This window comes from Rhinatrema bivittatum, chromosome 5 (assembly GCF_901001135.1).
Source record: "Rhinatrema bivittatum chromosome 5, aRhiBiv1.1, whole genome shotgun sequence".
Taxonomy (NCBI): Eukaryota; Metazoa; Chordata; class Amphibia; order Gymnophiona; family Rhinatrematidae; genus Rhinatrema; species Rhinatrema bivittatum.
In genome coordinates, this window is record NC_042619.1 from 264,734,422 (window position 1) to 264,750,975 (window position 16,554).

Below are 16,554 nucleotides of genomic sequence, written 5' to 3' on the forward strand. Positions count from 1 at the left end.
ACCTCCCTCCGGGGACTGAGCCATATCGAACCATGAGGCGGTTCTTCCCTAAGGAGGATCTCTCCGACCTGGTGTCTCAGTGTCTGGCAGAATTGGATATTACAGGTCCCAGCGCTTCGGTACCCTCTGCGCAGAACCCCCTGCTGGAAGGTCTTCGTCCTACGGCCCGCCATTTTCCATTCTTACAGGTGGCGCAACAACTGATCGATTTAGAATGGGCGGCACCAGCGGCTGCCTTCAAAGGGAGTCGGGCTCTGAAGAGCATGTACCCATTGGCACCGGCTATCCAGGACCTGCTGGCGTGCCCTCAGGTGGATGCCTTGATTAGCGCTGTGGTCAAGCGCACTACCATTCCGGTTGAAGGGGGGACAGCCCTCAGGGAGCCACATGATCGGCGACTGGACGCCATTCTGCGTCAGGCCTTTGAGGTGGCAGCTTTATCTCTACGGATCGCCACCTGCTGCACGGTGGTGACGCGTGCCTGTTTGTCACAGGTTCGAAACAACGCTCCAGCGGCAGACATGGAATCCGCTCTTTCGTTCCTTACAGATGCGGCATCTGACCTGGTCCGGACAACGGCTAAAGGGATTTCATCCTCCGTAGCCGCCAGGAGGCAGCTCTGGATCCGAAGATGGTCGGCTGATGCGCCTTCTAAAACACGCCTCACCAGATTACCCTTTAAGGGCTCTTTTCTATTTGGCAGCGACCTTGATAAACTGGCCAGTACATGGGGCACCTCTCCAGTGCCCAGATTGCCGGAAGATCGGTTCCAAAGGGGCCAGCGCGCTTTTCCAAGGCCCTCCAGGGGCAGGAGTTCCCAGCGTTTCGTTCCTTACAGGGGTCGCTACCAAGCACCACGTCCTCCGGCCAGGAATCAGTCCTTTCGGACCAAGCAGCGCAAGAGGGGAGCGGGCCCGGGCGCGGGTCCCGGCCGCGCCTCCCAATGAGAATCCGCCGATTCATCTGGGGGACGGAGCCATAGGGGGCAGGTTGACCCTCTTCTACCCCAGATGGGTCGAGATTACATCGGACCAGTGGGTTCTCGCCGTTATCCGGGAGGGATATTATCTGGACTTTCATCATCTCCCTCCGGACAAGTTTGTGGAATCTTCGTGTCCCATACACAAGAAGGCAGCATTGGAAGCTACCCTGGCGAGGCTCCTGTCCTTGAAAGCCATCATCCCAGTACCTGCCTGGGAAGTGAATTCTGGCCATTATTCCATCTATTTCATGGTACCCAAGAAAGGGGGTACCTTTCGGCCTGTCCTGGACCTCAAGTCAGTCACTCAATACTTACGGGTCCCGAGGTTTCGCATGGAAACTCTACGCTCCGTCAAGGCCGCAGTACAGCCAGGAGAATTCCTCACGGCATTAGACCTGTCAGAGGCATACCTACATATCCCGATCCATCCGGATCATCAGCGCTACCTACGCTTCAAGGTTCTAGGCCGCCACTTCCAGTTTCGGGCTCTGCCCTTTGGGTTGGCGACGTCGCCACGGACATTCACCAAGGTGGTAGTAGTAGTAGCGGCGGCGCTCAGGCGGGAAGGAATTCTGGTCCATCCCTACCTAGACGACTGGCTGATCAGGGCGAAGTCTCGAGAGGAGAGCCTTCGGACCACCGACAGAGTGATAGCCCTTCTGGAAAGCCTGGGCTGGGTTATCAACCTCAGCAAGAGCTGCCTACAGCCTTCCCAGTCACTGGAATACCTGGGATTACAGTTCGACACCCGGGCAGACACGGTCAGTCTCACAACCAAGAGAACATTGAAACTTCAGCAGCGTATCCAGTATTTGATGGGAGCCAGTCGACCCACGGCCTGGGATTATCTGCAGGTTCTTGGTCTCATGGCATCCACCCTGGAAGTGGTGCCTTGGGCGAGGGCCCATATGAGACCTCTACAACACGCCCTGCTCTCTCGCTGGAGCCCCGTCTACGGACCTACTCCACGCACCTACCTCTACCAGCCCGAGTGCGGATCCAGTTACGGTGGTGGTTGCAGTCCAACCACATGAGCAGGGGATCGAAGATGTCCTCACCCACGTGGATCTTGCTCACCACAGATGCCAGCCTGAGCGGCTGGGGCGCACACTGCGAAGAACTCACCGCACAAGGGCGGTGGAACAGAGAAGAGTCGGCATGGAACATCAACCGTCTAGAGGCCCGGGCTGTCCGATTGGCATGCCTTCAATTTGCCCACAGACTGCAGAACAGAGCAGTCAGAGTGATGTCCGACAACGCCACCACGGTGGCATACATCAACCGTCAGGGCGGAACCAGAAGCCGACAGGTATCTCTGGAGATCGCCCCTCTGATGACTTGGGCAGAGGTGAATCTTCGGGACATCTCCGCCGTCCACATTGCCGGGAAGGACAATACCACAGCAGACTTCCTCAGCAGGGAAAGCCTAAATCCGGGAGAGTGGCAGCTCTCTCCCACGGCCTTCCAGATGATTGTGGATCATTGGGGGTTTCTGGACATGGATTTACTGGCGGACAAGTCCAATGCTCAAGTACCCAGATACTTCAGCCGCAAGCGCGACCCGTGCTCACACGGAATCGATGCCCTGGTTCAGCCATGGCATCCAGGGACCCTACTGTACGCCTTTCCTCCGTGGCCTCTGCTAGGCGCTGTCATCCGCAAGATTCAGAGACACCGGGGCCTAGTCCTTCTAGTGGCACCAGACTGGCCAAGAAGACCCTGGTACGCGGACATGAGAAGACTACTGGCAGGGGAGCCCCTTCCCCTGTCTCCTCTCCGGGACCTTCTACATCAAGGTCCCATTCTTCACGAGGATCCGGCTCAATTCTCTCTTACGGTATGGCCCTTGAGAGGGCTAGATTGAAGAAGAGGGGTTACTCGGAGCCCGTGATTGATACCCTCCTCCGAGCTCGCAAGTTTTCCACATCCCTCACATACATCCGGATCTGGAGAGTATTTGAAGCATGGTGCGACACTCATGGCACCAATCCCCATGCAACCACAATCCCTATTGTGTTGGATTTCCTGCAGGATGGACTTCAGAAGGGTCTCTCCCTCAGCTCCATCAAGGTTCAGGTGGCTGCGCTGTCTTGCTATGGTCCCAGGAGGGATGGCAAGACCATCGCCAAGCACCAGGATGCTTCTCGCTTCCTGCAGGGAGTCAAGCATATTCGTCCGCCACTGAAGTGGCCTGTACCTTTGTGGAACCTCAAACTTGTTTTGGATTTCCTCGCGGGATCCACCTTCAGACCCCTTCGGGGCCTGTCTCTTCGTTCTCTCACCTTGAAGATGGTATTCTTGCTGGCTGTATGTTCAGCCCGCCGCATCTCAGAGCTACAAGCATTGTCCTGCCGTGATCCCTTTCTCAGAATCACTCCAGAGGCTATCCATCTTCGTACGGTTCCCTCCTTTCTACCTAAAGTGGTTTCACAGTTTCAACTTAATCAAACCATATCCTTGCCTACCACGGCGGGTCTGAAGAAATCTGAAGAAGGGCGTTTATTACGCCATCTCGACATTGGCAGTTTGCTGCCCAGATATTTGGAACTTACACAAGACCTACGTAAGACGGACCATCTGTTCGTCCTGTACAGCGGGAAGAAGCTAGGTGAAGCGGCCTCGCGGCCCACCATCGCCCGCTGGATTAAAGAAGTTGTCAGAGCAGCGTACGTAGAGGCTGGGAAGTCTCTGCCTCTACAAGTCAAGGCTCATTCTACCAGAGCACAAGCAGCATCTTGGGCAGAATCCAGGTTGCTATCACCTGCGGAAATCTGTAAAGCGGCGACATGGTCCTCCCTCCATACCTTCTCCAGGTTCTATCGTCTGGATGTCCAGGCCAGGGAGGACTCGGCATTTGCGAGGGCGGTACTACATGGGCCTCAGGCAGCCTCCCGCCCAGGCTGGGAGTAAAGCTTTTGTACATCCCATTTGTTCTGAGTCCATCTGGCTACACGCCAGGAAATGTTGGGATTACTACCTGATAATCCCCTTTTCCTTAGTGTAGACAGATGGACTCAGCATCCCGCCCAGCTCCCTGCGTACATGGGTATCACCGATTCAAGGTAAGCCATGTCATCTGTTTCCATTAGAGCGTACACTCTACCAGGTGTCCACGCCTTCCTGTTGGGAATGCTGGCGGTCTCCAGCTACTATCAATCGGTCAGGGGAATCCTGTTTCACTTTTTAACTGAGCGTCAGTACACACATCTATAACAGCTTTTGCAAGGAAGATTACTGAATAGCTGCGCTTCCTGTGGGGATATATACGCCCCCGTGCTGACGTCAGATCCGTCTCCAACTGCTAGCACGCGGATACTATCCCATTTGTTCTGAGTCCATCTGTCTACACTAAGGAAAAGGGGATTATCAGGTAGTAATCCCAACATTGTATAATATAACAATTGTTTTAGTAATTAGAAACTTAGATGCATTTTCACAGTTTCTAAAACAGCACAATATATTATTGATCACAAGTTTGCGTGCATTTAATTTAGAGCAATCACAGGCTATCTACTTCAAAATTCAGACCTCTTATTAAGTTAAAGTATGTTTTTTCACCCCCCTGGCAGACAGCAGTTGAAGGAGACGGAAGCTCTGTCTACGAAGATATCTGTGTCTGTGTTTATCTGTATATACTAAGGTCTGGAAGGCTTAGATGATTGCAGGCATCTCTGGTCAGTGTCTATCCGTAACACTGAAGGGCAGGCAGGCAGGCAGGCAGACAGGCTCATTGATCTGGTCCGAGGGTATCTGTTGGTATAGATGGGAGTTCACTAATGACAAACTCTCTTTGATGGTGGGCTTCTTAGCTTCTTTGTTTCACTTAATTTTATAGAAGTGAATAGGCATAATACTTTCATAGTCAATGTATATGGATGAAAAATCTTCAAAGGGATAGTTTGGTATAGCAAACGTGACAAGAGATGGGTGGCACATTTTAGACTAACCAGTTTATTAAGACATGAGCTTCAAGAACAGGGTCCATCTCATCAGATGCATGAAGTATAGTAGAGAAGATTGGTAAAATATATATGGAAATGGGGCTGGAGGGTGGAGAAAGGACACAGAACAAAGAGAAGGCATTGAATTAGGCAGCGCTTGCCCCTCAGCCACACAGAATGAGAAGCTATCCCTAGCCTCTGAAACAATAGATATCATTATCAAACAAGATGACAAGGAGAAGCAGTGGTTGTCATGAATAGATTGGACTATACACAGGAAGCAAAAAGACAACATTCCAACACAACATTTTATAAGCCCCTTCCCTCAGACCCTACTGGAGAATACCAGAAGGAACTACACAATCTCCTGAAGGGATTCTCCACTGGAATATGGCAACAGAGTTACCTGAACACACCTTAGGAACTTAATCCACGTACTTCCTTCCTATTACCCAAAATATACATATCAGGAAGCCCTAGACATCCCCATTGTTTCTAGCATCAACACCTTCACAGTAGGAGTATCTGGCTACATGGACTCCATCCCCAGACTCTATGCTACCAGTACTCATAGCAACCTTTGTGACTCCACAGATTTTCTGAGGAAACTCTATTCTATTGGCCACATCCCAGACAACACCATTCTGGCAACCATGGATGTTGAATCCCTTTACACCAACATCCCCCACAAAGATGGACTATAAGCCATCAGGAATATCATCCCAAATGCTGATCTGGCCAACAAACATTTCCATCTTATCCTCACACACAACTACTTCAGATTTGGCTTTGCCATGGGTACCCGCATGGCTTCACAATATGCCAACAATTTCATGGCTGACTTAGAACAATGTTTCTTCAGCTCCTACACCCAGATGCTACTCCTCTACCTAAGTACATTGATGACATCTTTATCATCTGAACTCACAGACTTGAAGAACTCCACCAAGAATTCAACAATCCATCAAGTCTAGAACAATCCATTTTCTGGATACCACTGTCCAGCTACATGAGGGATACATAAGAACCATATTATATTGAAAACCCACCAACTACCATACATACTTACATACCTCCAGCTTCCACCCATCCCCTACCACCAGGTCTGCTGTCTGCAGCCAAGCCCTATGGTATAATTGCATCTGTTCTGACCCCTTGGAGAGGGACTCCCATCTGGAGAAATTACAACAGACATTTTTGGGATTACAGTACTCACCCAATGAGATAAAAAAAACTCCAATCAATAGAGCCTGACAAATATCTAAAAAAAGAAAATAACAGAACACCTTTGGTTGTTACCTAGAGCTCCCAGTTGAAACCATTGAAACATATCATCAAAGATCCACAACTCATCCTGAACAATGATACCACCCTTTTGCAAGCCATAGGTGGCACGCCTATGCTGGTTCACCAACAGCTCCCATTCTCAAACAGATACTCACCAGCAACCAAAAAGAGTACAATGATGACACCAACTTAGGAACTCCACCAGAAACCCAGATATTCGTTCTGTGCACATATTAACCTAATAAATACCATCACAGGACCAACAACATCAACTACAACATCTGGGCCTCATTCACCAGCTCTTCTTCCAATGTAATATATGGCATTGCCTGCCAACAATGTCCCTCTGCTGTCTACACAGGACAAACAGGTCAATCAATAAGGAAAAGAATAAATGGACATAAATCTGAATTAGAAATGCCAATATTCAGAAACCAGTAGGAGAACATTTAAACCTTCCAGGACACTCTCTGTCTAACCTTAAGGTTGCTATACTCCTACATAAGAACTTCAAAACTCCATTGTGAAACTGCTGACTTGGAACTCATCAAAAAACTTCACACCATCAATCTAGATCTGAACAGAGACAATGGCTTAATGGCACACTATAAATATGAACTTAACTGTTCTCAGATAATTCTTTTCATAATTATCTCAGTTGTCAGTAGGCTGGACTATAATGCTATTAACACTCTCCATGCCTTGCCCTGCTTAATTTGATGCCTTCTCTTTGTTCTGTATCCTTCCCCCCCCCCCCCCCCCCCTCTTTCCAAATATACTTTACCCACCTCCTCTACTACACTTCATGCATTTGACGAAGTGGACTCTGTACTCAATAAATTAGTTAGTCTATATAAAGTGCCACCAACCTCTTGCCATTAATGTATATGGATGAGGGCCAAGCACAATTCTTTGGGTGTTTCACACTTTTCATAAGAAGTGAAGAGTTCATTTTAGCATAGAGGACTGCATGGTCTCAAAACGACTTGCGATAAGAGTCCTCTATTCAGTATTCAAGCACTTTGTTTCAGGCAAGGCTAACAGTAGACAGAGTGGGAGCAGAGCCAAGGCTATGTTTTATAACCTAGTCATTCTTTCCGGAAGGCCTGCAATTCTCAGATCTGTCTCATATAGAATAATATTCATAATTCTTTGCTGTCTTTCTTCTATGTTTGTTTTGTTCAGAGAGAACAACTCCTTTAAGATATACTCAGAATTGTCCATACAGTAACAACCCTGCTTTCCATATATTATTTCTGCAATCTGTTTTGTGCTGACTTTAGTATAGCAGAAGATCAAATAAAATACATAAATAATTAATTAGATCAATAATGTCATCATGTTGCCTACCTTCTCTCTTCCACAAGAATAACTGTGGCCACTATTACAGCTAATCCTTCCTCTGTATTCCAGGTATGCAATTCCATTGGCACGTGCCACTGTGATGCAGGCTGGTCTCCTCCAAACTGCCATCACCAAGAAATAGGAAGAACATCTTTTGGTTTGTAATGTTAGCAAATAACTACTAGTTGCAATTTATTTTTTAATCCTTTCCTTTTACATCTTTATTCCTAGTCTTTAATACCATGCTATCCTGGAAGAGGCAATATAGCATTTTCTAATTAGTCATAGGAATGGAGGAGTGGTCTAGTTGTTAGAGCAGTGGGTTGAGACCCAGGGAAGCCAGTGTTCACTGACACGCCTTGTGACCTTGGGCAAGTCACTTGACCTATTATCGCAGGTATTCTTTTCGTACAGTAATTCCCTTTTTGTTTCCCCTCTCTTACCACCACCCAGTTCCCTTATCAGTTTCATTGTAAAGCCCTGTCGGCCAGTTTTATGTTACATGGAAACCGATGTGATGTTTGCCTAACGAATGTCGGTATACAAAAAAAATTTCAAATAAATAAATAAATAAAATAAAACTAAGCAGCTCATTTACTAAGCCCTGGTATCACAGAATTCACAAAGCGCTGTGTTCCCCTCTTCAAGCTCTGGCCTACATTTAGCAGATGGTATTCAGAATAACAATGTGTGTTAGCCCATACAAATTCTTTTAACCTTAATATCATTCAGGATTTAGCTGTTCATTCTCAGGAAATTGCTAGTGTGATTCTTGGAAGGAGAATATTAGTTAAAAGCAAGTAACCTTGCTTTGTAATATCTAAGGCTGTGAATTGTAGTAACTAGGGGAAACAGTAAACCTCTGATGCACAAGAAAGACTAAATAACTACTTAATAAAACATCTGCATTACAGATTCTGTTTATTTTTAAATGTACTCATTTTGGGGGACAATTTTCAAAAGGATTTACACATGCAAATGAACTACTGTTGTAGCAATTTTTAAAAGCCATTTATTTGAGTAAAGTGCACTTCCATGGTAAATCCTATGGACAATTCAATGGCATATATTGTAGCAATGTTCAAAACCCACTTATATGGGTAAAGTACATTTAAAAATATAAACCCATTTTTAAGCTCTTAAATGCTTTTGAAAATCAGGCCCTTAAAGTCTTGTGCTATAGAAATGATAATTTGTATGATGATTATGTCCAAGCTATCAGTCAGGAATATAGCCTAGAGATATTGCTAAGAAATATAAAAGCATTAATTAGTAGGGCAAAGAGATAACTTATCCTGCCATGTTTGATGTTTATGTGAATATGTGTGCAGTCATTTCAACTAGTTGCAATTTGGAATTGGCAGATGAAGTTGCTGCATTTGAGTTTTCCCATCGATAGCAGGGCTGAATTAGCCATGCTATCTGGGGAAGTGCCACGATCCCGGGTAGGTGGAGTTTCTCTTAGCTGATCACAGAGTTTTCAACTCTGTGGGTCTGCGCGGTTGTCTTCCCGTGCGGTTCCCTCACCTTTTCAGTTTCTTTTTTTCTGCAAGCCATTCGCACGCGGGGATTTTTCTCTTAGCAAATTTTTTCTCTGACTGGATAATTTTTCGTCGAATTTTCACGTTTTTTCTCACGAATTCCCATCCTAGATGGCTCCGAAGCCGTCTGGTTTCAAATATTTCCAATGTGGCAAAATTATGTCCATCACGGATGGACATAATTATTGCTACATTTGCTTAGGCCCGGACCATGATCAAAAAGTCGTGCCGGGACTGTGGCAGGATGTCTCCGCGACACCGGGCCGCGAAGATGGAGAGGCTCCACATGGGATCTTCGTCCCCACCATCCTCCATCCATTCCTCACCAGGACCGGCAAAATCAGGTAAGGCCCACCCGAAGCGGGGGTCCTCGCTGGGACCAGCAGGACTCGAGAGGCCTGACAAATGCTCCAGGCCAGGGTCTCACACACCCTCAAGGCATCGTTCAAAAGCCGGGCATCTGGCAGAGGATTTGCGGTGCAAAGTACCGGCGGGTACTTTTTTGGAGCCTGCGTCGTCAGCATCGTCAAAATCTCAACACGACGCTTCAAAACTGACGAAGATGCGTATGGTATGTCTACAGCTCATTGCCGCGATGACGCATCATCGACGCATCACACGGCACACGGAGCAGCCGCGGCGCATGGAGCAACCAGAGCACATGGAGCATATACGGCGCGAAGCTTATTGCACGACACACCCACGGAGCATAGAATAATCCGGGATGCTCCTACAGTTCATGGCGCTAAAACAATGCACCTTCAATCACCAGAATGAGGTGCATCGGGCAAACATCGCCATAAGTCGCATCATACAGATTCTACATACAAATAATAAGATCAAGAAGTTCATCAAGAATGTCCTTAACTTCTGACGTAGACATTGCAGGCTTTTTGGCATCAGAATCTTTATCATCAGGCTGTTCTCCTAGTGGTAGTTCTATGGCCACTCTCATCGCTCTCTAGAGAAAAGAGATGTTCTCCTTCCTTACAAATGCCATTAACAAATTGTATCTGCCCTTCACTGATTATACCTCCTCAAGGTCAACACAAGGGAAAAGCACCTGAGGACATTTTGCTTGCAGCAATTCCAACAAAAACCCCAAAGCAAAAGTTACACATTCCTCCACAGGGTACTTTGGCGGCATCTACTATGACGAAAATCTCAGATATTCTCAGCTCTTTTTTCCAAGAACTGGAAAAAACAAAAGAATTACCACCACAACATTCTCCAGAAGGTTCCCCTGCATCACCTCCAGCTGTAGAACCTCTAGAACCGGCAAAAGAAGATACTCCAACTCAACCTCTCAGCCCAGGTTCTCTGGAATCAGTTCATTCTCTGAATTCTTCAACGAGAATGCCATCGGATCCCCAGGAAGGTCTACCTGAACCGTATTCTCCTCCAGAAGACTTGACCTATGCAAAATTGGTTGAGAAAGTAGGCAGTCTTCTTCAGGTGAAAACAGGAAGAATACCTGACCGCAGAGCTGAAATGCTCGGTATATTAAAAATATTTGAATCTCCTCCCGAGCCCACTGCTCTTCCTCCTCATTCGGTATTAGAAAATCTACTCTTTAAAATTTGGAAGACTCCTTTCTCATCACCGGCTACTTCAAGAAAGATTGACATCAAATACAAGATGCGTAATTCACCAATATACGAGTCTGCCCAACTACCTCACCAATCCATCGTAGTAGAATCTGCAATGTTGAAGGCAAAACGAAATAAGCTGCATTCAAATACTCCACCAGGTAGAGAGAATAAATGCCTAGATGATTTTGGAAAAAAGATCTATCATTCCTCCATGCTCACCAACAGGATACAGCATTGTCAGAAAATGTTATTATTTTGTGCTTTATTGATAATTACCTATATTCAGTGTAGTCAGTAATCAATAGGCCATAAGAGAAACCATAGCATTAGTCAAGGCCTCTGCTGGAAAAATTCCAGGCCACTCTTCTCCCCCTTTACAGACCTTGAGAAGAGCTGTTTACAGCTAATCCCTATCTGTAGTGGGAAAGGAATGTTTAAAGTTTTGAATTTCTGGCCTTGGGCAGCTTCAACCATTTGATTCACAGGAAGAGCTTTGAAAAAAAGCTAAATCTTATCTGTCTAGTTGAAAGGGGCCCCTTTTCACTTTAATTAAAATGCACATGAAGCTTCCTAGGATAGAGGGGAGTGCGTGGTCTCTTGTCTCTGAAATATTAGAAGAAAGAAAAAGACTGAAAAAGTATTTTTTTGCTTGGCACACGTTGGCATTAAATAAAAGACTGGAAAATGGGCAACACTTTAATCGGGTAAGAAAAACTCCTATATTTTTATTTTCCATATCCTGAGCCCCCGCTGAACGACCTCCTGCAGTCGATCTCCTGCCGGCGCCATTTTCCGTACGGAAAACGATTCGCGGCAGGAAATCGCTCCCAGACCCCCGCTGGACCCCCAGGAACTTTTGGCCAGCTTGGGAGGGCCTCCTGACCCCCACAAGACTTGCCAAAAGTCCAGCGGGGGTCTGGAACAACCTCCTCCAGTCGAATCGTGTTGGTCTATGGCCGCCGCCATTTTGCGGTGGCCATTTTGCAAAATGGCGCCGGCTGAAGACAACGCGATTCAATAGCAGGAGGCCGTTTCGGACCGCCACCGTTCCGGACCACCGCTGGATCCCCAGGTAATTTAAAGCATTTGGGGGGGGGGGGGTTCGGGAGGGTGGGGGATTTAATTTAAAGGGTCGGGGTGGGTTTTAGGGGGTTTTAGTGTGCCGGCTCACTATTTTAACGATTTTCACGATACTTTACCCACCCAAACGGCAACAATACGATTCCCTCCCCCTCCCAGACGAAATCGATCGATAAGACGATCGAGGACACGATTCACATCTCTAATGAATTCTACACTGGACACTAAAAGCCCAAGTATCAATTCAAGCAACTTATCTTCCAGGTCTGGACAATGTAACAGCAGATCGTCTCAGTCGGATTTTTCATCCACACGAATGGACCTTAAATCCAGAAGTGGCTCAAACCATCTTCAAACAGTGGGGGTTTCCCAGAATAGACCTCTTTGCCACAGAAGCAAACAGGCAAGTCCAAACCTTTTGCTCAATTTATCCCAGCAATCAAAGGATGGCTAGAGATGCCTTTCTCATTCCATGGATGCCAGGCTTGATGTACGCCTATCCACCCATTCTACTCATATCTCGTATGATTCAGAAATGCATCCAAGACATATCAGACATGATTCTAATAGCCCCGGAGTGGCCAAGGCAGCCATGGTACACTTATCTCGTGAAACTTTCCATTCATCCACCAATAACGCTACAAAACCTTCCACATCTTCTGACACAGGAAGGGGGCTCATTACTTCACCCCATGAATCAATCACGTCATCTCACAGTGTGGAGATTGAAAGGCAAATACTAACTCCCTTAGGTTTATCCTCTCAATTAGAAGATATCCTTATTGCGTCACGGAAACCTTCAACCAGATGTAACTACAAAGGAAAGTGGCAGCGGTACTTGGACTGGTGTACTCCAAAGAACATAAACCCTTTCTTATCCACTGCCACTCAATTACTGCAATATCTGCACACACTATATGAAGCAAGACTAGCCACCACTTTGGTGCGAGTTCATATCAGTGCTATAGCAGCCTTTCATGAGCCCTTTAATAACCTTCCAATGTCTAACCATCCGTTGATTTCTAGATTCATGAAAGGAATGATCCGGCTTTGGCCACCAGTGACTAAACCTCCAATTCCATGAGATTTAAATGCAGTGCTGGAACAGCTAATGCTTCCACCTTTCGAACCATTAGACTCTAGTCACATCAAATATATGACATGGAAAACAGTTTTTCTCATTGCCATTACTTCTGCAAGGAGAGTCAGCGAACTACAAACCTTGGTTCACTACTCCCCTTATCTTGAATTCTACCATGACAAGGTGACACTTCGTACTCACCCTTCCTTTCTGCCTAAGATGGTAACATTTTTTCATCTTAATCAAACCATAACTCTTCCTATTTTTATGCCAAAACCACATAATAACGAACATAAAAAGCCTTTACACACGTTGGACTGTAAGAGAACATTGGCTTACTATAAGAAAAGGACTCACTCAACTTCGAGGCCTTCTCAACTGTTCCTGTCCTTTAACCCAAATGATCCTGGACAACCAGTCTCAAAAAGGACCATAGCCAGTTGGTTATCACAATGCATACTTTTTTGCTACAATAAACTTTCCATTAAACTAATCACAAAGCCTCAGGCGCACCAAATCCGCGCCACCACAGCATCTGTTGCCCACTTGAACAAAGTTCCCTTAATTGATATCTGCAAAGCGGCAACATGGTCGTCCATTCATACCTTCACATCGCATTATTGCCTACAACAGCAAATGACCTCTGATGCAGCACTAGGTACAGCAGTCTTATCATCACTAAAAAGAACATGAGACTGTTTACTACTTCAGGGATTGATGTCCAAACATACAAACAATAAATATACAAGGACACAACCCGGGAGCTTGGGACTCCCAGACAGCATGGCTAATTAAGCCCTGCTATCGACGGGAAAAAGCAAGTTTGCTTACCGTAAACGGTGTTTCCGTAGATAGCAGGATGAATTAGCCATGCATTCCATCCCTCCTCCCTAGACGGTCACACAGAGACAGGCATACCTTCTGGACTTACCTCTCGCTTGGCTACAAAGAAACTGAAGTGGTGAGGGAACTGCGCGGGAAGACGACCGCGTAGACGCACAGAGTTGAAAACTCTGTGATCAGCTAAGAGAAGCTCTGCCTACCCAGGATCGCGGCGCTTCCCCAGACAGCTGGCTAATTCATCCTGCTATCTATGGAAACACCGTTTATGGTAAGCAAACTTGCTTATTTCCTCTTTCTCACAGGACAAGCAGGATGTAGTCCTCACATGTGGGTGACATCATCTGATTGAGCCAATCACGGAATACTTTTGTCAAAGTTTCTAGAACTTTGACTGGCACCTACTGGGCATGCCCAGCATGGCAATAACCCTGCATCCAGCAGGGGTCTCCCTTCAGTCTCTTTTTTTCCACTCAGCTAATAGCCACGTGGATTTTTGGTGCTCTTCACAGTTCCTGACTGGAAAATTTCCTCAGGAAATTATTTTCAAAACTTGCAAAAGTTTATACCCCCTAGGGGTTTCCCTTCTTCGCCATTGAATTCCAGGTCATGTGGAAAGTTTACCACCGTTTTTCAGTTGGTTCCTGGCGGGGACCTCTGTAAGCCTTGTAGGTGCCAACCGCGGCCGGCCTAAATTTTTCAATGGCCACGATGGCGATGGGTTTTTGTCGGTGCCCTGACTGTCCGAGGACTATGTCAATCATAGACCTTCATTTATGTGTTTTATGCCTCGGACTGTCGCATGACGTGGAGACGTGTACCGATTGTGCCCAAATGACTCGGAAGGGCTGTAAGGCACGGTTGGAAAAGATGGCACTTTTATTCCATCGCAAGTCTCCGCAGGTACCGACTCGATTCTCGCCGAAGCATCGAAGTCGCTCTGAGGCTGAAGACACCCAATTGCTGTCCCAGTCCTCGGCGTCTACATCATCGATGCCGGAATCGTGGAAAGAAGACCGTCAAGAGAAGCACAGACATAAACATCGGAGGTCGGTGCCTTCCACTTCCAATATGTCGGTGGAGCCATCAACAGAACCGCCGATGAAAAAGACCTGAGCCGAGGAGCGTCCAGTGTCCTCGAAGCCGGATGCACCGAGGCATCCCGTGCCTTCGGTGGAAGGGGCTACCGAGACTCCACCGGGATCGGTGGACCCTCCGGTACTGCCCGAAGTGCCTCCCACTCCGGACCTGGGGCTCACCACCCCAGCGCTCCGAGAGGAATTGCACCGGATGGTACAAATGGCTGTGGTCCAGGCGATCCAAAGCCTTCCACGACCACAGACACCAGCACCGTTGCCTCTTCCGGAACTGACACCGATGCCTCCGGTGCTACTGTCTTTCCTGTATAAGTTGGTTCTGCTCATCGGTGCCCTACCAGGGGCACTGAGAAAATCACAGATACCGATGATTCCATCAACGCCCATCCCACTTTCTTCAGGGGAGGAGGATACCTCACCGGAGCTGGTCCCAGAGCCATCGGGAGAACCACCATCGAGGCCACTGACGAAATCCCAGTGTCATCGATGCCCGGACAGCTGGTGCCGATGCCGGATCTCGGTTTTTCGATGCCAACACCAGGTCCCTCGATGCCAGCACCAATACCTGTCCAACCTCAACCTCTGGCTGGAGAAGTTCCATGTTTTCCACTTGGACCACCTAGGGATGCAGGCAATCAGCTTTATGATCCCTGGACAGATGATTCCACGGATACCCAGGACTCCACAGAAGTTCTATCAGAGCCGTCTCCTCCAGACGAAAGGCGTAAGTCTCCACCGGAAGACCTCTCCTCTCCTTTATAAATTTTATAAAGGAAATGGCGGAGACCATCCCCTTCCAACTGCAGACGGAAGAAGATTCTAGACATAAAATGCTAGAAGTCCTGCAACTCCTGGATCCCCCTAAAGAAATCATGTTGGTCCCAGTTCATGAAGTCTTGCGAGACCTGATGCAACGTAACTAGGAGCATCCTGGATCGGTTCTGCCCGTAAACTGTAAAATGGACGCTATTTACCTGTCCAGCCTTCCCCGGGATTTCAGAAGAGACAGCTAGCTTATCAGTCGGTGGTGGTGGACTCCGCCCAAAAGAAGGCAAGGCATCCAAAACCCCATTCTTCAGCGCCCCCTGGGAAGGAACAGAAATTCCTTGATGCTTTAGGATGCAAGATATTTCATGGGGCCATGCATATCTCGCACATTGCGTCATATCAATTATATATGACCCAGTACACCCGTAACCTGTTTAAGCAGCTACAAGAATTTGGAGAATCCCTTCCTGACCAGCTTCAAGACCAGCTGAATACCATCATAAAGACGGGATTTGACGCGGGAAAGCATGAGGTCCGCTCGGCATACGATATTTTCAACACGGCCTCCCGTCTATCTGTGGCTGGTATCAGCGCCCGCCACTGGGCTTGGTTAAAATCTTCTGATTTCCGTCCTGAAGTGCCGGATCGTTTGGCCGACCTCCCTTGCACAGGGGTTAACCTGTTTGGTGATAAAATTCAGGAGATGGTGGCCCAACTGAAGGACCATAGTGAAACGCTTCGTCAGCTCTCGGCAGCCCAGGCGGATCTTTCCACTCCATCCAAATGCTCCTTCAGGTGCGACGCTAAACGAACAACTTACAAGTCCCATATATATTATCCACCGGCATCTCGAGGTCGCCCGTCACGGCCTTTCCAGAAGTCCACAGTGCGTCAGCCTCGAGCTCAGAAAGCTCAAACTCCTGCTCAACCCACTCCTATAGTGGAATTTTGACTCCAGACTTAAGAACATAAGAACATGCCATACTGGGTCAGACCAAGGG

General features: G+C 47.4%; 1 protein-coding gene across 2 annotated transcripts in view; it reads left to right on the forward strand.

Annotated features, from left to right (window-relative positions):
- LOC115092719 (disintegrin and metalloproteinase domain-containing protein 9-like) overlaps positions 1-16,554 on the forward strand; it is a 506,232-nt gene that overhangs the window by 476,346 nt on the left and 13,332 nt on the right. For both annotated transcript variants that reach the window (XM_029603960.1, XM_029603961.1), the window contains one exon: positions 7,624-7,711. In XM_029603960.1, the coding sequence (XP_029459820.1) occupies positions 7,624-7,711 (88 nt within the window). The remainder of the gene's footprint in view (positions 1-7,623; positions 7,712-16,554) is intronic.